The sequence below is a fragment of the Notamacropus eugenii genome, chromosome 4, assembly GCF_028372415.1.
Source record: "Notamacropus eugenii isolate mMacEug1 chromosome 4, mMacEug1.pri_v2, whole genome shotgun sequence".
In the NCBI taxonomy this organism is placed as follows: Eukaryota; Metazoa; Chordata; class Mammalia; order Diprotodontia; family Macropodidae; genus Notamacropus; species Notamacropus eugenii.
In genome coordinates, this window is record NC_092875.1 from 244,763,150 (window position 1) to 244,788,966 (window position 25,817).

General features: G+C 35.7%; 1 protein-coding gene across 2 annotated transcripts in view; it reads right to left on the bottom strand.

The window, feature by feature from the left end:
* The window catches only part of ROCK1 (Rho associated coiled-coil containing protein kinase 1), a 149,304-nt gene that overhangs the window by 71,476 nt on the left and 52,011 nt on the right, over positions 1 to 25,817 (bottom strand). For both annotated transcript variants that reach the window (XM_072604357.1, XM_072604356.1), the window contains exons 3-9: positions 19,252 to 19,352; positions 17,170 to 17,307; positions 15,431 to 15,606; positions 15,008 to 15,092; positions 10,442 to 10,586; positions 10,007 to 10,145; positions 5,035 to 5,126 (exon numbers count right to left, since the gene is read on the bottom strand). In XM_072604357.1, the coding sequence (XP_072460458.1) occupies positions 5,035 to 5,126; positions 10,007 to 10,145; positions 10,442 to 10,586; positions 15,008 to 15,092; positions 15,431 to 15,606; positions 17,170 to 17,307; positions 19,252 to 19,352 (876 nt within the window). The remainder of the gene's footprint in view (positions 1 to 5,034; positions 5,127 to 10,006; positions 10,146 to 10,441; positions 10,587 to 15,007; positions 15,093 to 15,430; positions 15,607 to 17,169; positions 17,308 to 19,251; positions 19,353 to 25,817) is intronic.

Below are 25,817 nucleotides of genomic sequence, written 5' to 3' on the forward strand. Positions count from 1 at the left end.
TGAGATCGTATGAAGGGGAAATCACTTTTGGCTGTAAAACGATGAGGCAGGAAAACTATAACAATTATACACAGTCCTACAAACTCACCACTAAAAAGTAACATTAGCACCTCATCATGATATGCAAGTGGCTCTAGGTTTCTGAATGTCCTCTCCAAATGGAACATTTTCCAGAGTGGATCTAAAAACATTGGCTCTACACCACCTATCATAAAACTACCTCATCACTAGAAGACTGTTCACTAGGGTCAAATATCTCTTCTGGCCACAGAAATCATTCTAGAGGCTAACTCTAGCTAGAGTTTAGAGGCTAATTTACCTATACTCAAGGAGGTACTAGCCACACCAATGAAATCATAGATTCTTAACATATAGAAGTAATCTCTTTAATGCAATGATTAAGCTATATAAATAAAACTCCATGTACCCAAGGATAAATGTATTATGTCATTACTCCATAACGTTTAGTGAATTGTCTTTTAATAACTTAAGATTTTAAATAACATATTTAAAATTAGGCCTGCTAAATAAAATCACTTTTATCATAAATTCTAAATTTTAAACCTTCTAAGCCCCCCAAATTTCTTTTTTGCACTAAGATCCAAAACTCAGTCTGTTTGATGTTGACAGTTTCCATTGAGGATTTTTACACAACAGTTTTAAAGATTTGATAGCAGATGCATTCTTGCTTTTCCTAGTCTGCTCTGGTGCAGATGGGCTCTAAGTGAAACAAAATAGTATAAGAGTTGCCCTTCTTGTAGCTTTCACTAAGTAGTAAGCTTCTTTGTTTTCACTATACAATATTACACATGTGGGAAAAACCTTTTCTAGTCTCTATTCTTTTTTGACAGAACTGGGAATAGTAAAAGTTATCATAATTCAATTCTGAAAACATCAGAAGGCCACATTATACCCAAAGTCATCATGAATAGAAGAGGTCACCTAAGCAGAATGAAAGAACTCTTGGTATTGGCTGGAATTAAAGGAAGAAGAGAATAACAATAAGATTAAACTCTTTTTTTCCTCAACCACAGAGCAAAGACTAAAGGGGTAAGTAAAACTACCAAAATGTCCATTAAAAGGCAAAATGCAACTGCCAGAGAGAGCTACTTTTTAACTCTCCTCACTACCGGGCTACATCTGGGGGTGATGGTATGCTGATTTCACATTGTACTTATCTCTCATTTAACCCCTGTGTTTGTACTTTCTGCTGCCCAGCTGCTTTATGAAGAATGCTGCAAAGCACAAACTACAGCACTGAATCAATTTAACCATTCACCAGTTCCTTCCTATACAACTAACTGCTTCATTCATGCATCTATTTCTGCTGCAGCATTAAAATGACATGTTCAAAAAATACTTTCCCCACTTTGGGGGAGGGGAATAGGGTAGATGATACCAAAATCTTACTGGTTTTGACATTCACTAAATGGGAAACCCTCACAATGAAAAATCTCCCAACATCTACCTTTCTAGCTAGAGTATTATTATTACTTTACTCTAAAAATAGTCCCTCTTGTCTTCTCAATATTTACTCTAATTTTTGTCACTGGAGCTTCATTTGTTGCTTCATTTATAAAACGTATTAACTAAAGGAAATAAAATTCCACTTTTTAATAAATACTCTATAGACCCTATTTTGTTCTTATTGATATAAGAGGCAGTCATAGAAGAGTGGAATGATAGCTGGCCTCAAGGCCAAAGAGACCTGGGGTCAAATCCTGCCTCTGACATATGCTGGCTGCATGACCCTAGAAATATCACATTCCTCTAGGCAACTCTCTAAGGCTTAAGTTTCAGAGAAAACACTGACTTGCATTAAGAGAGGTATTCTCCTCTCCCAGGAGTTCCCTTTATCAATGAACTCAGTGGGCTAGCCTTACCAATAACTGAACACGTTTTATCATAAAAATAAAAAATGCATCTCAGAAAATTTTATTTTATTTTATTTTTTTATCATTTTATTTATTTATCTAAATTTCTTTAACATTCATTTTCACAAAATTTTGGGTTCCAAATTTTCTCCCCATTTCTCCCCTCCTCCCACCCCAAAACACCAAGCACTGTAATTGCCCCTATCACCAATCTGCCCTCTCTTCCATCATCCCTCCCTTCCCTTGTCCCCATCTTCTCTTTTGTCCTGTAGGGCCAGATAACTTTCTATACCTCTTTACCTGTATTTCTTATTTCCTAGTAGCAAGAACAGTACTCAACAGTTGTTCCTAAAACTTTGAGTTCCAACTTCTCTTCATCCCTCCCTCCCCACCCATTCCCTTTGGGAAGACAAGCAATTCAATATAGGCCATATCTGTGTAGTTTTGCAAATGACTTCCATAATAGTTGTGTTGTGTAAGACAGACTATATTTCTCTCCATCCTATCCTGCCCCACATTGCTTCTACTCTCTCTTTTGATGCTGCCCCTTCCCAAGAGTGTAGTCTTCAAATTGCTCCCTCCTCCCACTGCCCTTCCTTCCATCATCCCCCCCCACCCTGCTTATCCCCTTCTCCCCCACTTTCCTGAACTATAAGATAGGCTTTCATACCAAAATGAGTATGCATTTTATTCCTTCCTTTAGTCGAATGTGATGAGAGTAATCTTCATGTTTTTCTCTCTCACCTCCCCTCTTTTTCCCTCCACTAAAAAGTCTTTTGCTTGCCTCTTTTATGAGAGATAATTTGCCCCATTCCATTTCTCCCCTTCTCCTTCCCAATATATCTCTCTCATCGCTTAATTTCATTTTTTAAAGATATGATCCCATCTTATTCAATTCACTCTGTGCTGTCTCTGTATGTGTGTGCATGTGTGCATGTATAATTCCACCAAATACCCAGATACTGAAAAGTTTCAAGAGTCACAAATATTGTCTTTCCATGTAGGAATGTAAACAGTTCAACTTTAGTAAGTCCCTTATGAATTCTCTTTGCTGTTTACCTTTTCATGCTTCTCTTCAATCTTGTGTTTGAAAGTCAAATTTTCTTTTCAGCTCTGGTTTTGTCATCAAGAATGCTTGAAAGTCTTCTATTTCATTGAAAGACCATTTTTTCCCCTGAAGTATTATACTCAGTTTTGTTGGGTAGGTGATTCTTGGTTTTAGTCCTAGTTCCTTTGACTTCTGGAATATCATATTCCATGCCCTTTGATCCCTTAATGTAGAAGCTGCTAGATCTTGTGTTATCCTGATTGTATTTCCACAATACTTGAATTGTTTCTTTCTAGCTGCTTGCAATATTTTCTCCTTGACCAGGGAACTCTGGAATTTGGCCACAGTGTTCCTAGGAGTTTCTCTTTTTGGATCTCTTTCAGGTGGTGATCGGTGGATTCCCTGAATACTTATTTTGCCCTCTGGTTCTAGAATATCAGGGAAGTTTTCCTTCATAATTTCATGAAAGATGATATCTAGGCTCTTTTTTTGATCATGGCTTTCAGGTAGTCCCATAATTTTTAAATTGTCTCTCCTGGATCTATTTTCCAGGTCAGTTGTTTTTCCAATGAGATATTTCACATTATCTTCCATTTTTTCATTCTTTTGGTTTTGTTTTGTGATTTCCTGGTTTCTCATAAAGTCATTGGCCTCCATCTGTTCCATTCTCATTTTGAAAGAACTATTTTCTTCAGTGAGCTTTTGAACCTCCTTTTCCATTTGGCTAATTCTGCTTTTTAAAGCATTCTTCTCCTCATTGGCTTTTTGAACCTCTTTTGCCAATTGAGTTAGCCTATTTTTTCAAGGTGTTATTTCCTTCAGCATTTTTTTGGGTCTCCTTTAGCAGGGTGTTAACCTGCTTTTCATGCTTTTCTTGCATCTCTCTCATTTCTCTTCCCAGTTTTTCCACCACCTCTAACTTGATTTTCAAAATCCTTTTTGAGCTCTTCCATGGCCTGAGCCCACTGAATATTAATTATGGATGTTTGGGATACAGAAGCCTTGATGTTTATGTCTTTCTCTGATGGTAAGCATTGTTCTTCCTCATCAAAAAGGATGGGAGGAGATATCTGTTCACCAAGAAAGTAGCCTTCTATGGTCTTATTTTTTTTCCCTTTTCTGGGCATTTTCCCTGCCAGTGACTAGACTTCTGAGTTTCCTTTCCACACCCACCTCGTGTCCAGATCCGCCCAGGTAGGCTTAGCAGCTGAGATTCAAATGCTGCTCCCCAGCCTCAGGTTTTTTGGTGGGAGCAGGGCTGTTATTCAGTGTGGAATTAAGTTCAGCTGCTCAGGTGGGAGCAGGGACGCCACAACAATGGATCCAAGCTCCTGTCTGTTTTGGGAGCCCCTGTCTGCTACAGCCTCTGCTGCTGCCTCCTGAGGGGGCCTGAGTTATGGGGACATCCCACTCCCCTCTCGGCAAGCCAAAAAGACTCTCTCACTGACCTTCAGCGCCTGTCGGTGGAGGGACCTGCACAGCCACTGGAGATTCCACCTCTGAAGCCTGCTTGGATCTGCTCCCCGTGGCGCCGCTTGGCCAAGGCAGGGCTGGGCTCTGCTCTGGGTCTGGTACGCGACAGACCTTTGGCGTCGGTTTTTTCAGGTCTCTCTGGAACAGAAATCTCCTCCACTTTGTTGTTGTGTGGCTTCTGCTGCTCCAGAATTTGTTGGGAGTTCTTCTTTACAGGTATTTTATGGGCTGTGGGTTCGGAGCTGGCATAGTGTATCTTTCTACTCCGCCATCTTGGCTCCTCCCCCTCCATCACAGAAAATTTTAAGGAACATAAATGATTTTTTTTCTCACTGTCTCGATTCCATAGGCAATATAAACACACATGACTTACAAACATCTTTTAATGCCAACTGCAGGTGCAGGTTAGTGCCTTCCTTGTTGCCACCCTGGTATTAAAGAAGGGTACATTTTCTTGCTTTTAATGATCTCTATCAAAATGTGAAATACTACTGATGTGCATAACGTGAGTTACTTATTTTTAAGCAGACACAAAAATGACCACATCAATTGGAAAGTAATTTTTTTTTTGAATAAAGAATTATCTCTGTGTACACACATGCATGTGTTAGGATAGAAGAATAGGGTGTGACAACTTACTGTCTCGAAGAGTTTCCCACGCCCACTGATCATTTTTGAAGAAGAGATGTCGTTTGATTTCTTCCACACCATTTCGTCCTAATCTCACTTCCCTGTTTTAAGAAATTAATGACACAAGACATTCTTAAGATACTAAAATAGTTCACAATTACATGGTATTTTATAGTTTATAAGAGTTTCTCACAAAAAAATAACAACACATATAGTAGGTAATAAGGGAGCTTACTGGCTATAAAATACACTGTATTTAAAAATAAAGTTATAATATCCTAAATGTTGATTAATATGAACTTGAAAAGGCTATTTGTAGAATTTTGTATAATTTGTATAATAATCATTTTGATCACACCTCAGCTTGGCTAATAACTGGAGAAAGTAGGAAAAAGGACATTAAAAAGGAAAGTTAGGAGAAATTTTAAGAAAAGAAGTTTCTTAACAGTCAAAGTGATTTTTTAAATTAATAATTAGAATTCATAGATCAAGTGTCTTTATGTAGTTCCATAATAAAACAAGTTCACTTTCTTTGATGACTTTTTAAAAAACTCCCTTAATATCCTAGATACAAATATTGCTTAATAGCTGACTTTTGAATTCTTATTTTTTAAGCAGTAGGAAATTTTGGTTTTGTTCAAACAACAGCCCTGCTGTCTTCTACCAGCTGCTGCATGAATGCTATCTTTTATAATATAACTATTCAAAAGTGGAGCAGTTGGGACCTGAAAACCCACGATAAAGGGACAACAAAACCATCTAAGTCATAGTTCTCATTTATATACGTAGCACTTTGAAAATAAAGTGCTTCTCTCAAAACAACTCTGAGATATGCAGGGGGGAAAAAGGTTTTAGATATAATTCAGAAACAAGGAAATGGAGGCTCAGAGGGTGAGTTGCCCAAGAAATAGAGCTAGTTAAATGGCAAAGTCCAGCCAAGAATTCACCATCTTGTCTTTACTCAGTCCCATGTTCTTTCCACTGTATCATGCTGCCTCCTGACCTCTCTAATAAGATAGGAAATGTTTATCAAAACAGAGAAGCAATGGCATTAAATAGTTATCTGTGGGTCTAACATATAAGCAAAACACATTGGAAAATCTGAAGTTCAACTGCAATCCCACAAACAACAGGAAATTTATCTGGTTTTCTACAAAAGACAGATGGATGCAATGATATTTAGACACAAATGAAAAGGCCAATGATTTGTTCAGTCAAATCATCTAAGTTAGATTTTTTACACGAGCTTATCAGCTTTCTAACCATCAAAAGACTATTAAAAATCTCCCCAGAGAAATTTCTGCACTATGATGCCTAACGTTGGTCCAAGAAGGACAACTGAAGCAGCACCTAGGTTCACCCTTCCAATTTTAAAATTACTAAATCTAAATTAAAGTTTTTTAGGAGGAGGAAGAATATTTTAAATTTCAAAAGCCCTCTGATTTATGCAAGAAATGTCTGTTAAATAGGAAGTTCCAATAAATTGAGATAATCTGTCTGAGTAGGAGAGAGAGTAATTGCTATGAAGATTTTCTACAGTTCCCAGGCCCTGCTTCTATTAATATTTGGTATGCATTGGACCTCTGTTTCTGTCTTTGGCCTCCTCTGGGGACAGTAATTACTAGATCAACAATTCAGGTCACTTTTCCAAATTGATTTCCGGATAGTTGAATAGGACCACCTCAATAGTCACTCCAAAATACAATCTCCACTTTAAAAAAAAATCATCTTTGGCATTGGGGTTTTTTTTTTGTTTTGTTTTGACTACATGTCACAATGACTTCCAGACGGCCTAATTACTTTACGTATAGGAGAGAGAAAAGAGTGTTCTTGAAGAATAAGCCCCTATGAATCATAGCTCTAAGTTCTTCTTTAAAGCTGCACACTTTATCTAAGCCCTCCAGCACTATACTATCTGTTCTCTAATGAACAATTACCTGGAAATTAACTAGATAGGAAAACAGAAAGAAGAGGCAAACCACAACCTCCTAAAATTCTATCTGTCCTTCTGCCTCACTCCTACCTAATCTATCCTGTATCCTCAGCAAGATCCCCAGTGACTCCACCTCTCCCTACTTTCCAGGTCTAGCATTTTTCTCTGGTTTCCCTTTTATCCCTTTGCTTCCTGCCCTTATAATTAATCACTTCAAATAAAAGTCTTTCCACTTTGTCCTACTGTCACTCATGCTCTGACAGATCTCAATCCTGTGTTGTCCTCCCATCATTCATCTATTGCTACACACAAGGGCTGCTGAATGTCACACTAAAGAAAGTTTCACACCTATGCTGTTAACAATATGGTATCCAATACTGACTGGGATCTCACTACTACAAGATAATCATTTTATCTTTTCCTGATTGATTTCCAATCCCACAGCAGCTATTTCAAACCTTCTCTTTTCTTTTCAAGCTTTCTATACCACCCAGTTCACCCACTCCTTCCCTCTCACTTGAGGAAAGCCACTTCTTACTTTACTCTAAGAAAAAAGTTATTCATTATGAATTCCCTCTTCTTGACTATTCATCAAAATATCTATATCATCCTACATTCTCTCCTCTTTTTCTCTTGCTTCTAAGGCTTGGATCTTCCTAAGACCAACTCCTCTACTTGTGCCTCTGATTCTATCTTTGCCTCTTTGATTATCTTTGTCCCACTCATTTGTAATCTCTCCTTCTCCACTAGTTCCTTCTCAACTGCCCAGAAATACACCCACATCTCCTCTGTTCTTAAAACATAACGCTCCCCCACAAAAAACCAGACACCTCACTTGACTCCTCTATTCCCCCTGCCATTTTAAAAGTGATTCTCCCATATCTCTTTACCTTTTCATAGACAAACTCTAAGAAAAAGTCATTCATATTGGTTGCATCCCATTTACTTATCAATCCCCTGCAATGTAACTTCCCTCTCAACTGAACTGGTTCTCTCCAAATAATTAAATCTGATGGAACTGTTCTCAGTCCTTCTCCTTTTTGCGTTTGCTTTTTTTGTGTTGCTTTTGACACTATGGACAATACCTGCTGGGCACTCCTTCCTCAAGGCAATGCTCTTTCCCGATTCTCCTGTCTTTCTGACCATTACTCCTTAGTTTCTTTTGCAAGGTCATTATCCAGATGTTACCCCAAATCTTGGGTGTATCAAATAACTATTCTCTGGGCTCTCTTCTTTCTCTTTGTGACTTCATCAGTTTCCCTTCAACCTCACTACCTTCCAACCACTCATTACAATAATCATTTCTAATGTGGATGATTCCTAAATCTATATCTCTATGCCTCATGTCTTTCCTGAACTCCATTTCTGTATCATCCATCAACTGCTGGGCATTTCCACTTGAATATTCACATGTAGCATTTTAAATTATATACGTCCAAAATGGAACTCCTTATCTGGAAGTCATCAAAAAAATGGTAAACAGCTGCTTTGTGCAATGGTCTAGAGAGAATTCCCTTTAAGGGACACATTGTACTGGACAAGGTCTGACATTGTTCCCAAATCTTATCTAAAATGCTGTGAAAAGAAAATCAAACCAATGTCTTCCCTTAAAAATTACCTCCAAAAAACATTTCCCCTGCTTTGAAATAATCAATTCACTACTGGAAGTTCCTCTAAGTAGACATACACTGTCCTTAAACCATCCCTCCTTTGGCTACACTGGAAAAGAAGTGAGCAGCACTTATTCCTCTTATCTGGCTGCTTGTCATCCTACCATTTCATTATCCTCATCTCCCTCTTCCCTCAAAATGAACTAAGTATACAAAACTAAACATTTTTTAAATTTTCCTTCCATGTTGATGGAAGATGCTAGCAATAAGTTGCAACTGTAGCCCCACAAGGTCATTTCACTGTTAGAAAGGACAAAGGCTCAAGAATGAAATCTGGGAACATGAAAGGTAAGTCTAAACAAAACACTAAGTCTTTCAATAACTTTAAAAGCTCCTTCCTCTCCTAAGCTCTTAGCTTTTGAAAATATGCATGCAGAAGTAGCTTCACATAAACAGTCTCAGTCTAAATATCAAGGAAATTCTGAAAGATGGAAGGTATTTTAAAATTAAATTACAACTAACTAATCCTTCTCCAGTGAATGGACATGAAATAAGTTCTAGGAATTCTAGCAGCACTAGGAAAGGAAGGTAACTTACAGAAGACTTAGCATGGCAAATAAGGTTTCTGCCAAGCAAGCATAACAATTCTATATGGCCAATGACAACTGTTGCAGAAAAGGAAAAGGAGTTAGGTCTTTATGTTACTACAAACCATACCCAACAAGGAAGAAGATAAGACTTGAAAATTTCAGATTAAGAATTAATTTACTTTTGCCTCAACTTTAGAACACCATACCTCAAGAAACTCAGGTACTACTCATAAAGTTCTGTTCTGAGATAGTTATGTGACCCCAGACAAATCAGGGGGCTATGAGCTTTTTCATTAGTAAAAGAGAAGTTATTAGAATAGATCAAGAATCTCAGATCCCAAAGATATAGCCCCACCTACAAGGAGTTCTTTTGTCTTTGTGAAGAAAAAAAAACATTATATAATACAATTGGACTAATACTCTAAACAAAATATGCGATTTTGATGTGAGATCACTGGATTCCATGATCTTTAAAATCCTTTCAACAGCTAAAATTCTATCAATCTATGATCATAGCTTATTTATTTCTGTGCTTTAGTCAATAGGGGAGAGAAGCTCAATGATTAATGAAGGTTGCCAAGAGTTTAAGGTACAAAACAAAATTCAAATACTAGGATAATATCCCTTCTCCCTACCACACACGTTGTTTCAGATTAAAACAAGAGAGAAAATTATGCAACTTTTACTGGGTTCATGAATGAGATACCTGTTAATTTAAAAATAAAACATTTGATATTATGAATACTTAATAGCCACAATATAGGTCCTCATTACAGATAAGATGGAGAATGAAAATCCCCTTGGCATTCTAGTTTTAAAATATTTTGTCTGCTTGTAAGATATTTTACCTGTCTGTAAGGAAGGCACAAATAAGATTTTTTGCTTCTTTTGATATATCATTATCATCAGGGAAGGTAAGAGAATTCTTATGGTTCATAATTTTGCTATATGTCCCAACCAGTGAATCTGCATAAAACGGTGTATCACCTGAAAAATGTAATATGAGAAATAAAACAAAATTTTCCTACATTTAAACCATCAAGATCAAGTTTAAAAAGCATACAAATTTACATGCAATACACATGAGTTAAAGCTAAAAGATAAGAATATTTGGCACTTCAAAAACACTGATATATCACTAAAATATACCTTATGGCTAAATTATTGACTTGAAGTTTTTCTTCCACATAAACAAAAATAAAAGCTAAAGGTTAACAGTTTAATGACAAGTTTTTAGGATAAATAAACTGTGCTATAAATATATTAAGTTCTGTTTTACTCACCTACAAGCATTTCATATAAAAATACTCCAACTGACCACCAGTCACATTCTCGCCCATAATAGCCATCACCACCTTGGGATTTTAATACTTCAGGAGAAATATAGTCAGGTGTTCCAACTGCTGTATCACATCGTACCATACCTTCCTATAAAAAGTGGAAAATCAGAGTATGAATCTGAATATAGAGAGAAACTCATGCAAAGGAATTTTTTTCCTTAATAAAACCTTTTTAGAATTACCACAGAGGAGGAATCAAGGAAAGCCTTCTTCCTTCACACACTGAAACCATCCAGCCTTCCCAGACTTCCAAATTATCTAGAAAAAGATATCTATCTGTCAAGTTTCTCTCACATCAAGAATCTACTTAGAATCTTGAAGTCAATTTATTCTCCATATTTCTAGAAAGTCGGAATTTCCTCTATCCCACAACAAAACTCCAAAACTCACACCCTCTTAAATCTTTCTGTGCAATAACACCACCTAATTAGGTGAAAAACTCTTTCTCCTGCTACTTTGATCCGTATTGTTGTACTTATTCAACCTAATTACACTTTCTCCCCAGTACCTATCCTTCTGTTTCCACCTTTGCCGCTATGTCCTCCAGATATTTATTCTACTGGCATCTTCCAATTTTTTCTTCTTTTACAGACCTTCTATTTTCTGGCACTAAATGAAAGAGGATACTCTTCACTATCACAGTAAGAGAGTATGAGAACACATGGAGAGAGAATGACTTCACTAATTCCTTACTGTCCACTTCCCTGTCGCAACAACCCCATCTCTCTTTCTTTCAAATTCATAAAACAAATGGATTATTCCACTCTTTTTGCATTCTTATCCCTGCCATCTACTGACCTCGAGGACCATCTCTTAACCTCCTCAATGAAAAACACTTAGTTAACAGTCTTCCTTTTCACCCCAACCATATCATCCCTGACAATTGAAAAAAATGGATACTGATGACCACTATACTGGTCTCTTAAGTTCATCAATGTCCTCTCCTTTGGTCCTTCAGATCCACTTGCCCTCAAGCCACCCAAAGAAGTGGCCACATTTTAGAGTTTCCTGTTACCTAAAACTTTTCTACTTCTAATACCCTTAAATCTGAAATTCCTTTTTCTGAACATAATCTCCTATCCTGCTGGACATATCAGTGTGCACACTATGAGTTTAGTCTATTTAAAGCAACCTTTATGTACCTATAGTATATATATCCCTTCTCTCATTTCCTTCTCTATTATCCCTGTTCTGGTTTCCTTTTTCCTCTTTTAATGGTCTTGAATCCAAAGTCAGTCACTTTAATAATACACTGCCCTAAGATGATAAAAGCTTAAACTGCCAATATTAAACGACCTATGAGAAGACAGGCACACTGGTACATTGCTGGTGGAAGTATGAATTAATCCAATCATTCTGAGAAGCAATTTGGAATTATGTGAAAAAAGAAAAAACTTACTATACTCTTCATACCCTTTGACCTAGCAAGTCTACTACTTGGCTTATGATTCCCCAATGAGTTCAGTAACAAAAATTATTTTTAGCATCACTTTTATAAAAGTTAGAAACTGAAAAAGACTGCCCATTAATTGAGGAATGAATGAATAAATCTTGGTATGTGAATGTAACGGATTAACATGTGATAAGGAAAAAAGAACATCGGGAATTCAAAGAAACATGCAAAGCCTCATATGAACTCATATAAAGTGATGAAAGAACTAATAAAATATATACGACTATAATAATGCATAATATATGTATAATAATGTACATATATAATAATGTGAGTATATATATAAAACAATATTAGAGGACAAAAGAAAATCAGAACACGTACAATACTCAATAATGATTCCAGGTGAATGATGTCAGAGCACGTTTCCTTCTTTTCAGAAGAGAAGTTACAGACTACCTCTCTTAGTCATGGCTAGTGTATGAAGGGGTATTGTTTAGAGCTGTTTTGCTGTTTCTGTTTTAAGGGAGAGTATACTTTGGGTGGGAGCAAAGTTCAATAAAAGCAAAACCTACAATAAAACAATCCTTAAAAACACACTATCTGTATCCTTAAAACTTGGTGTCCCCATCCCTTCTCTTTCTACTGTTCCAATCCTAGTAATCCCCAGAATCCCTCTCGTCTCATCACCACCTTTGCTACTAGAATGCTGTTGGAAAACATCACAGAACTGCATAATGAGACAACAAATTCATGCTGAATAACCTTAATTGGACCTTGAGTGTAGCATGGCATCTTACTCATCTACCTCTCTACCACATGCCATAAAGTAGATGTTCCAAACCTCCACTCTCCTCAAGTATCCATCCTCCCACTTCTACTATTAGTCCTTCTTAGTAGATGAACTTTCTCCTTCATTTTCCCTTTACACATCCCAATCTTGGTTCATTCTTTCTCTCTCTCAACTCTCCTGAGCTCATTTTTAATTGCTTGTTAAAAATCTTTTGCCACCAGTAACTCAAATGCAACACACTTGCAAGTGTAATCAGTGTGGTATAAAGGAATGAGTACTGGGTTTTGAGTCAAAGGACTTACAAATCTCAAGTCTGTCATTTACTACCTGTGGAACTCTGAGCAATTCACTTAACCTCAGAGACTCAGTCATCTACAGTGGGGTTGGACAAGATGTTCTTTAAATCCTAAGATCTTACCTGCTCCTCTTCCCTAAAACTTCCCTGTTTCTGTTGATGGCACCACCATCCTGCTGACCACCCAGCTTTAAAAACCTAATCAATTTTGAATCCTCCCATTTCCCCATCACTTCATTATCCAGTCCATTATCAAGCCTTTTTAATTATTCCTCAATAATCTTTCACATTCATTCTGCTATCTCTATTAGATAGCTAGCTTTCAAGTTCAACATCTCATTATTCCTTGCCCATGTTATTTTAACAACTTATCACTGGTATTCCTTCCAGTCTCCAGTCTCTTCCCTTTCCAATCTATATATTCATACTACTGACATCACCACCTTCCTAAAGCACAAATCTGACTGTCACTCCTGGGTTTTTTTTTAAGTGTCTTCCCCAAGCCTTTTAGATGAAATGCAAACCACTTAGGAATGGCATTTAAAGCCCTCAACAAGTTGGCTTCAATTTACCTTCCCAAACTGATTTCACATGACCTTCCCTATGACCTCCAGTCAAACTAGGATACTAGTTGAACCTTAATTAATACTTCCCTCTCCAAATGTGGTTTATCTGCATAGCCCATTCCCATGCCCAAACACACTCCTTTTACATTCTGGCATGTAAAAATTCCTTTACTTCATTTAAGGCCCTACTTTATGTATCAATTTTTCTCTGAAGATTCCCCTGATCTCTGCTGCTAAAAGTGATTTCTCTCACTTCAAGTTTCTTGTTTTTTGTCTGACCAGTTGGTCTTATGATCCTGCATCATACTTATTTGGGTGTGCCTGTTTTATCCTTCATCCCATTAGAGTATAAATTTCTTGAAGGGAGGTACTGTCATTTTTCATCTTTGTATCACTAACACTTAACAATGCCTTGCACAGTATATGCTAAATATTTGAGAAACCTCACTCAAGTGGAATTTTACAACTTTAAGGCATAACATATCTTTAAAGAACCATATATACCCTCAATAAATAAAGGCCTTAGTTATGAACTGCTTACTAAAAGATTCAATAAATAATGCCTGAAAATGCAAAGAGCAAATACAAAAATAAAACTATCTGCTGCCATCTTAAAATATAAGATTAACTACCTCCAACTCTAGGAAGCTTTACCAGATTCTTTCTTTCCTTCTCTAACATCCACCTCAAAGCTAAAGTTTCTCATCTGAACTCATGGAACATTATTCTTTTACAAATTTTTCTCTCCTAATACATTATATGTATCTGTGTATACATGACTTCTCATGTACTTACTAGAATGAACTACGGAAATAAGAGCTTTAAAAAGGTTTACTGAATTAACAAATTCTATATAATTTGTGCAAAACCTGTCCATTTATCAATTTTAAAAACTGCAATAAAACCTTTAGCATAAAAACTGCCAAAAAAGATTTCCTCCTAATACATAATAAACTAATAAATCTTATTTTCTTGGAAAAAGGTAATTTTTCACTATTTGGTGACTATTTTCTGACAAACCTTAAATACTAAAACAAAGTCCTACTTTAATGGGACACTTTTTTAGAGCTATGAACAATAAAATGTAACTCAGAAATCCAAAGACACAATAAAATGTAAAAGTATAAACACGCTGACAGAATTTGTCAGAGCCCACTCACAATACTGATACAACTATTTAGTAATATTAAAACTAAATCCATTTTCAGTTACCAATAAGTACATGTTATAAAGTTGTTATGAAGGATTTAGTAAATCTGGCAATCTACACTCACCCTAAATAGAGAGGAAAAAATAAATCATGAACAAGTTCTTTATACAGCATTGCTACCATGGTATCCAGTTCAACAAATAAAGACAATCCACGTCAATACTGCAGAAGCCCACATAAGGTTAGTAACACTTTCTAACAATGTAATTCGCTTCATTTGGCTAAACCATGTTTCTATCAAAATATACTAACCTTATTCATCTTCATACAAGTACCAAAATCAGCTAGCTTCAAGTGACCAGATTTATCCAGCAGCATGTTGTCAGGCTTCACATCTCTAGAAAAAAAAAAGTAGGCTAAATCCTAAAGTACTACAAAACATTTCTGGCAATGTCTTTCTATTATATCCTGTGTTTTTAAGTTAAGAAGTTAGAAGGAATGTTATGTAAGTATTATTGATTACATGAATGACCTCTACATTAAACAGACCGTGATGAAAATTGTAGAACAATGCATTGCTACCTATTTCAAAAGGAAAGATGAGCCTATGAATTTTAAAAGATTTATCTTCTGGAGTTACATTAGCTGAAAAGGAACCTCAATGCCAGGATATCCTATATAAATTTTTGCCTTTTAACAAACAACAAAATGATTGTTTATGATTTAAATTCTTACCTATGAATAAAGCCCATTGAATGGATTGCATCCAAAGCAAGAACTACTTCTGCAGTATAGAAGCGGGCCCACTTTTCAGGTACATCATAGTTGCTCATTAAATTAACAAGATCCCCACCAGGCATATATTCCATTACCATGTAGAGATACCGATCATCTTGGAATGCATAATAAAGCTATTTAAAACATGAATATACAAAATAGTCATTTTATCAGAAGAATATCAAGAAAATGGTTAGAAATACAAATTTTTTTACTCAGGATAGCCACGCTCTACATACTGTCTGACTCTAAATACCACAGCAAATAAAGTATTATACATTTAGAGCTAGAAGGAACTTCAGAGGTTGAATAGTTCAAGCCCCTTTTTATACATGTGAAAACTAAGGTTCAGAGATGTTAAGTGACTTGTCCAAGATCACAAGGCCCCTGGTTGGTCTTTTATTTTCATAGTTAAGTCATTTTACTTTTGTTAAGTTTCTGGTTTAAGTGATGAGGTTTTTTTTGCTTATTTTCTGAATTTGAAACTTAGAAGGAAGCCTACTATTTTCAGAGATGGAAGGATATCACAGTATATCACATATAACAAGAGGCTATCTACACTATTACATTTAAATCACTAGTATTTATAACCTGTTACTACAGGTTGAAGGGCAGCTCAGTGGACAGAATACTGGTTCTTGAGTCAAGAAGACCTGAGGTCAAATGCAACCTTAGACACTTACTTGTGACCCTAAGCAAGTCACTTAATCCTGTTTGCCTCAGTTTCCTCATCTGTAAAATGAGGTGAGGAAGGAAATGGCAAACCACTCTAGTATCTTAACTAAGAAAATCCCAAATCGGGTCACTAAGAGTTGGATATGGCTAAAAAGAGCTAAATGGTAACAACATTACAGGGATGTGGTTCTCCTTGAAGAAAAAAAAGCACTCCACTTTTTTTTTTTAAACTGTCCAAAAGATGCCAATGGCAATTTCCATTATTTTGATTTGAATCTCAAATTAAAGTTATGTACATATCAGATCACAAAATCAAGGTAATACCATTTATCTGATGAAAATTTCTTCTAATTTCAGGAAAAGTACTAGAGAAAAATGACCTGCCTAATGCTGGATTGAAAAATATTATTCCATAAAGAGAAGGTTAAGAAACTATCTAGAAATTCCTGTCTATGAATAAAACCTACTAAACAGATTGCATCAAATGCAAGAATACATCTGTTATATAGAAGCAGTCCCACTTTTCAGGCACATCATAGTTGCTCTTAACTCCACACAGATTTCCTCAACTATTTCTTATCAATAGCATGAACTTTAATGGCAACTGATTATAATATAACAGGTATGTTAAGTAATAAAAGTGTTTTTATTAAAGTAGAAAACTCTTTATTTAAGTTCCAAGGGTAGTTAGGTGGTGTAGAGGACAGAGTGCTGGCTTTGAGTCATTTGAACCTGAGTTGAAATCCAGCCTCAAACATTTAATAATTGTATGACGCTGGGCAAGTCACTTACCCTCTGTTTCAGCTTACTCAACTGTAAAATAGGGATAATAACTGTATCTACCTACCTCCCAGGGGTTGTTGTGAGAATCAAATAAGATAATATTTGTAAAGTCCTTAGCACAATGTCTGGCCTGTAGAAAGTATTTATTAAGTTCTTTATTCTTTCCTTCCTTCCATATCTTCTCTCATTCCTATTAAGACATTTGTGCTCTAATAAATAAAACAGTGGCACAACTATACCTGAACCACCCAGGGGCTGTTAGCAAAAGCCATAATGTCCCGTTCTTCCCAGAAGAAAGCAGAATCTGATCTCTTAATCATCTCAAATTTGCTCAGCAGCTTCATAGCATACACCTTCCTGGTAGATTTATGCCTTACCTTTAAAACAAAGGTTTTGTTTCAAATTATTACAGTATCTTACATAATGAAGCATTTCTTATTTTCAATAAGTCACAAGTGCAACAATTCACTAAATGAGTATAATAGCTTCATGAGATCTGATAAACATTTCAATTTAACAAAAAGCTATTTTAACAGCTCAGTCACTTCAATTATTCCTTCTTTAGCTGAAATATATATTTAACAAATTATATTAGACTTTAATTCACTTTAATAAAAGATAGAATTTTACTGTCTACATTTTCTGAAAATCTTTGACTATTGTCTTGTGCTATGCAATTACATAAAACAAAAAGTAACATCAAGTTAATTACTAATGTAAGTCAAAACTAATCAAACTGACAAACCAATCTCTATACTCACTTTCCTCCAACCCCTTGTGATGCCTAGCCCTTATCGTTTTGTTTCTACAATGAGATTATATGGAAGAAAAATACCATCTGTTTCAGTGATGGACACCATTTCTATATTAAAAGGAACTAAACAAGCTAGCTTTCAATTTAGGTTATTTATTTTTACACTCCTAATTAGAACTCTCAGTCTAACTCCTGGCTGAACTAACAGAACAGCAATTAATGGTTTGATGTTAGCTTAGAAGAAATACTCCAGCAGAAGAGCCCAGGTAGCCCTATGTTATTTAACACCTTTATCAATGACTTGGACAAAGGTATACAGAATTATTCAAAAATGGAATGGACTGCCTCAGGAAGTAAAGGTTTTTTTCCTAACATGTTTGGCAGCAGCACCTTAAGGGGTTTGGGAGAAAGAAACAGGTAGTAGAGAGAAATTAAGTAAAATTGAGAAGGTGAGGGGAAATGAGAAAAGCGGGTTGGAGGAGGAATCCACACACAACAGTTATCTGAACTTTCAGACTTTTACTCTTCTAAAAATTATACTTATCAGAAGTTATTAAGTTTCACTAGTTTCCTTATTCTATGTTGCTATCTTTAGCACTGTCCCCAAAAGGTTCTAATCTGTGAAACCTACCCACATTCCATATTTCTTAAAATTACTTCCTCTGTAAGAGAAAGAAAAAGGAAAAAGTACTTGAACTCTAACTGGAAGAAAATGAAAACATTTAGCCCCTTTTGGATAAAGGATTTCATTTACATTACTCTTTACTGTACCCCACATAAACTCCTTCCCCACCTTTTTCCAGCTCCCCTTTATGTGTTCTCTTTAATCATTAAAATGTTGGCTTGTAATTGTAATAATCTCAGAACTTAGAACAGTGCCTAGCACTAATAAGCTCATAAAAAATGCTTTATCTATCTTGGATTAGATCTTTAGTAATTAAAGGGATCTGGCTTAAGTGTGTATTCAAAGAAATCTACCAAAAGAAATCCAATAACATGAGAAAGACTCTGATACACAATGTACACTAAATATCATATAATAAACAGATCATTTGTCTGTCAATTTGAAAGTCAACTGGCTGTGAAAGCAAATAACCCAGCAAACCACTAAGATTACCATGCCAGGCAAATATCAGGAAAACACCAGTCTAGATCCAGTCTAGAGAAATACAGGATGGGATGAGACATATGAGGTGTGTTACAAGGTTAGGCAAACAGAAGGAAGTAGGAAGAAAATTATATCCCTCACTCCCAATCCTGCTACTTGAACAGACTATCTAAAACCTTATCGGATACTCAATTCTTACTAATAGGAAGACTCTAGTTCTGAAACTTCAAATTCCTTCTTTTCCTATGCACACATCTTAAGAGTCTTCTATGGAAGATACAGCATTGCAGGTTGAATTTTACCTCAGAATTTGCAGGCTTTTTCAGGAATTAGGCAACCAAAATTCAAACTAATCAATTTTTTAGAAAACCCAATAGTTTAAAATTAAAAACTGCTGAACCAATACAGGCATCCTTACCAAAATAATATATCATCATTAAGTTCACTGAAGTAACCTACCAATTGCACTTCTCCAAATGCACCTCTACCAATCACTTTTACTACTTCATAATCTTCAGCTTTCATGCGCAAATCTCTAATTTTATTCATTGTGTCTTTATCTGTGTAAAAAGAAAAGGTTAGAAATAAGTATTAAGCAATTATTATTTTTAGTGTCATTTATTCCATATTTCATTCCATATTCAAATTATCAGAATAAAATCCAAAATGACTAATAATTTCTCTGTTCAATAAAATATAAATTATAATATATATACTGTATAAAATTAGGCAAAAGGATTTTTTTTAAAGCCTATAACTCCTCTCTCTACTTAATTAATAGTAACACAGTAAAATACAATCTTAGCCACAAGAAAAACAAGTAATGAAAATAGAAAATAAAAGAAGCTTGGGCAGTTAATTTGCCAAGAGACGAACAGAAATTAAAATCAAAACGCTTTAAATGAATAAAGCAAAGAAGTAATATGCTCTGCTCTAAGTCAATGGGATAAAAATTTTATCTTCCTAATCAGAATTTTAAACCTTTTATTTTCTTTCTAAATGGTATAAATAAATGACTGAGATGTTACAAACAGGTACAAGGCACACTAACCTAATCTGGCATCTTCAGCACTTGTTTCATTATGTTTCTCTATTTGAAACTCAACTTTAATTTAAAGCAGCAGTGGGAATCACTGCAATCATTTATATAAACCTGTCATGCTATAAACTACAATAATTTACAAATTCCCAGTGGACAGATATTCTAATTCCAAATTTGGTCATGGGTTAAAATAAGGCTATTTTAATCTGCATGGGTCAACACTGGCATGAAATTACATGGAAAAGCTTCATATTTCAGAGTTGTACAAAGCACAGAACAACTATTAAACTCAAGTACCAAACTCTAATAAAAGTTGCATGGTACTATGCTTGTCTTGTTTCAAAAAGAAAGTTTAAAAAAAATCAAACACACACACACACTCAGTTCAGGCAGTTTTCAGCTGTGTCCTACTCTTCATGACCCCATGTGGGGTTTTCTTGGCAGAGATACTAGACTGGTTTGCCATTTCCTTCTCCAGCTCATTTTACAGATGAGGAAACTGAGGCAAACAGGGTGAAGTGACTTGCCCAAACTCATACAGCTTATAAGTGTATGAGGTCAGTTTTGAAGTCAGGAAAATAAGTCTTCCAGAAGCCAGGCCTAACACTCCATTGTGCCACCTAGCTGCTCCATATACATATAAATATACTGCAGCTTCTATATATGCCTACCTGCAGATAAGTTTATCACCTACTGATGATAAAATAGAGCAAAAAGGCACTGTGAAATTTCTATAAAGTGATAAAAAATAATCTAAATAAACTAGCCAAAGAAGAGTAAGTACCTAAAAAATATACCTCAATGAAATGTCAAAATGCAGCATGGTCATGTTATCATTTTCTAACTGTCCAGAATTAGAACACATTATTTACCTGGGGTAGACGAAATAGCACTGAACATGAAAGCAAAAGCTCTGGTTTCAAGTCCAGGCTTTGCCATTTACTACTAGCTGTGTAACTCTCGTTCAATCCCTTAACCTTTCTGTGACTCTGTTTCCTTATATATAAATTGAGGATAATAACTTTTACACTATCTCATATGAAATGAGGAAAGTTCTCTGTAAGCTATAAAGTGTGATATAAATATAAGCTATTATTATTTCTACAAAGAATTTGCAAGTTAGTGAATCAAAAAACTACGTAAAAATAACCATTATGACTGGAATTTTCTTTTTAAAAACATTAAAATAATAAGACTATTCCACTATACTAGTTTTGGTTAACTCTTTTTTTCTTCTTCTCAGATGTAAGTACATCATTTTTTATTGGAATCTTTTGTTTTTACTTTATCTATAGCTGACCCTGTTGACCATCACCTCCAACTAAATATAGTTTCCTCTCCCTTGATTTCAAAGAAACTCCATTCTCTTGGTTGTCTCTCTCTTCTTCTCTGTCCAATGAAGAATGACAAGAGATGTGCGAGAGGGCTGTGGGGAGGGGGAGTAACCTTATAATCAATCTTTTTTTACATGAAAGGTAGAAAGAAATAATCATAGGGCACCTTAAGAGTAAGCAAGATTTTAGTTCGAGGTCATCCTCCAACAAATAGCTGCGTGACCTGAGCCCAGGAAACTCTCTAAGACCACAAAGAGGCAGAGCTATTATTGATTCAAATTGGTACAGGGAATTTTTTTCCTTGAAGTCTTTTATACCAGTGAAATCATAGGTCTAGTCTGATGATGACTCCTACACTGAATCTTCCCCTTGTAACAAAGAAAAACAATTAAGCAAAGGCAAAAGACCTTAGTAGAAAGAACAGCTGACAGCTATCTAGAGCATCCTCTTGTTTTCTTCTTTTTTGTGTCTCCTCTCTTGAGGGACAGGAGAGAGTACATTCTGACAGTGAGACTGGACCCTACACTGGTCTTAAGGAAAAAAGGAAAAACAAAGTGGTAATGTTCTTATTCCTCATTCCCTGGTCTTCAGATTCCCCCCATCCCGCCCTGCCCAGCAATCTCAAGCTCTGACTATCTGTATGAACATATACTATCAGAACATGTTTTTCCTATTTGCCTCATAATCTTCAGGAGCTCAATTGAATTATCACCAACAACTTGATAATAGGTTTGTGTCAGATATGCTCTCCTTAACAGCAAAGTCTATATATAATAAAATAGGATTATCAATTTTACAAAAATGTTGTCATTGGACTAGCCTTAGTACCTTGTATGATATGTTGCTGCTCTCTCACTTCAGCCATTTCTGACTTTGTGGTCCTATCTGGGGGGTTTTCTTCACAAAGATACTACAGTGGTTTGCCATTACCTTCATCAGTGGCAGAGGTTAAGTAACTTGCCCAAGGTCACACAGCTAGTAAGTGTCTGGGGATGGATCTGAACTCAGGTCTTCCTAACTCCAAGCTCAGCATTCTCTCCACTGCTCTACCTAGCTGTTCCCCCAATTCTCTGGAAATGGGAAGGAAATACATTTCATTGATTTTTTTCTAGAATTAGTCATTATAATTAATCAGAGCTGCTTATTAGTGGCGCTTTTGTTTATGTTATTAGTCATTCTGTATACTGTTTCTTTCACTCTTCAAAAGCTCATATGAGTTCTCTGATGTTTCTCTGAATTCCTCATATTTATCATTTCATTTCTTATGGCCCAATATATCATAATATTAACATACAATTTGTTCAGCCACTTCCCTATCAATGGGTAACTTTTATTTCCTACTTTTTTGTCACTTCAAAAGGCAGTGTTCTGAATTACTGTGCCCTACAATTAATGATTTTAAAAAATGAAATTCATTAATATAATGCAATATTACTGAACCAAAAGATAAAGTGAGCAAAAAGTATTCTGAGAAACATGGTAAGACTTATAAGAAATGATGCAGAATGAAGTAAATAGAACCAAGAGAATAAATCTGCAGTGACTATTACAACATAAAGACAACATTAAAATGAAATACTCAGGTCAAAAACAATGGATGATGTTTGTTCCAAATAACTAAAATTTAAATAGCAAACTACAAAAATGAAAGGTTATAGATACCCTCATGTATAATTACATTAGATTTTTTTTCTCCTTAACTTTTTTTTTTTATGAGGGAGAATTATTTATTGAAAAGAGAATGATACCTCTATAAAAACTTCAAAAAAATGACATGGATAATTTGCCTTAGGAAGATTATCTTGGTATGTGGATAAATGACAAATTAGAGAGACAGGGAAATCATTAAGGAATCTAAGAAGTGATAAAAAAACTTAAAGAAGCTCATGTGTGAAACAAAAGAGAGGGAGAAAAAGTGATCCTATGGAGGTAAATTCAACAGAATTAATGACTGGATATAAAATTGAAAGGGTATAAAGTAGCAAAGGTTACAAACATAAGTGATCGGAGGATGCTGGTAGCCCTCAACAAGAGATCTGGGAAAATCAGTTTCATTCTAGATATTCTGAGTTTGAGATACAAGCATCCAGAAAAAAATTTCTAAAAATGGAAGTCCAAGATTGGAGTTCAGGAAAATGGTATCAAGATTTTGGAGTTATCTGTATATATGCGATAACTGAACCCATGGGAAGCTGATAAAATCACCAAGGGAGATAATACAGGGAAAGAAGAGAAGAGGACACAGAACAGAGTCTGGGGATAGTCAGAGTGGGAGAAGACTGGAACAGGAGAGGAATCCAGAACAGTAGAGAGAGTGGTATCATAGACATCAAAGCAAAGGAGAAAATCTAAAAGGAGGTTGTGAGAACTGAAAAGAGACCCTCATATTTTACAACTTAAAGATCATTGGCAACCTTCAAGAAAAACTTGTTGTTGGCTACAAGAGGCACAATTAGTACCAATGGGTAGAAATTAGAAAGTGGGACTTCAGCTCACCACAAGGAAGCACTTCCTAACAATAAGACCTGTCTAAAAATGAAATACACTGTGAAGCAGTGCAGTGAGGCAGTGAATTCCCCATTATTGGGCAGGGGTAACTGCCAAGTAAAACCTAGAAGTAGATCTTGGCACCAGTATTCAAAAGGATATACTTATTACACTCATATGAACTGAAGGGGAGTGAAATGAGCAGAACCAGGAGAACATCATATACAGTAACAGTCACAGTATGCAAGGACTGTTTGATAGACTTAGTCCCTCACAGAAATGCAAAGACCTAAAACATTTCCAAAGGACTCAATGCAAAATGCTATCCACATCCAGAGAAAGATCTATGGAGTCAGAACACAGAATGAAGCAGACTATTTTCTCTTTTGTTAAGCTTAGTTTTGTTTAGTTTTACTCATGCTTTCTCCCATTCGTTTTAATTCTTATATGCAACATGACTAACGTGAAAATGTGTTTAATAAAAATGTATGTGCAGAACTCATATAAAATTGCATTCTGTTTTGGGGAGAGAGGAAGGAGGGAGGGGGAGAAAATTTAAAACTGACGAAAGCTATTGATGAAAATTGAAAACAAATTAATAAATAAATTTGGAGATGACAAAAAAAAAGGATATACCTACTCAGGTAGAAGTTGAACTAGATGACCCTAGGCCTTTCCTAAGATACTATAATTTTCTTTTTATTTACTTCTCTTTATAACTTGGCATTCTATCCCTGCCTCCGTGTTTTTGAAAGGCCAGCTCCTATACCTAGAATTCACCCTTCTCTTCATCTCTACATGCCAGAATCTTTACCTTCCTTCAAGGCTTAGATCAGGTACACCAAGTTCTCCATGCAGTCTTGCCTTACCCTCCCTTACCTGACCTGACCCTTCTCTTTCTCCCCAAATATTCCTAGAGCATGTTGTCTGTTCTCTTGTCACCCATAACTCTACTTTATACTTAACTGGTGTGCAGACTATACTCCATTCCCTCAACTCCTAATCTCAGTAGACTCTAAGTTTCTTGATCCTCGTTTCATGATTGCCTAGAACAGTGATGTCCACATATATGGTACTTAATGTTTTTTGAACTGAACTGAATACAGAGGAGAGGTGAAACAAATTAAAGATAACAAACGTTTCTAGATAAGAATCTTGAAAAAATAGTGATAGTGACAGTACTGATTCTATTCAATTTAACAATTTTTTTGTTGACTAGAAAACTGTTCTTTAGGTGAACAAGTTGAGTTTATTTTGCGAAGAAAGCTGGATGAAAGGGTTCAAGAAGATAGAGGAAGCTTAAAACACTGCATTTTAATGTTATTAAATATGTAGGAGTAAGCTGTAGGCAACTGGAAATACAGAACTAGAATTAGGAATCAGGATTTGAATATCAATCTCAGAGAAGTGATCATTTTAGTCACAGTGGCAAAAGATTTCTAAAGGTAAGAGACTGCAAAAAGCCCAGCTGAAGACATAGCCACATAAAGGGAACATTCACCATTACCAGAGGAAGGGAAGAAAAGGAAGAGAGTCGGCAAAGACAAATCAAAGACAGAAGAAGAAAGCCAGGGAAGTACAATGTTACAGTAATGAAAAGAACAATGTTTCAAGGAGTGAGTTGTCAACGTTAAATGTTGAGGTCAAAAAGGACAAAGGCAAATTTTTTTTTTAAAGCACCGAATTTGGCAAGAAAAACACTAGTGACCTTTGAATGAAGTTTCAGTGGAGTGTTAGGGATGGAAACCAGATTAGAGAAAAAGAAGGAAATGAATTCAAGTCCATCTCTTCTATAGTCTTGCCTGAAATAACTTCATACTCTAAGCATTACACTTTTAATTTTTCTACTGCATTTTCATACTGTACTATTGATCACACACACACACACACACACACACACACACACACACACACACACTTTCCCCTACTGAACACCATAAGAGGATTTTATCTACCTTTTAAAAAACCAGTTACTTTTATTCTGAATTTAAACATGACATTAAAAAGGCACTTCTATATGACAATAATATAGTGCTTTAAGTGTGCAAAAGGGCTTTACACAAGTTACCTTATTTGGTTCTTAACTCAGGTAGGTACTATTATCCTCATTTTATAGGAGAGAAAAACTGAAGGAGAGAGAGGGTAAGTGACATGCCAAGGTC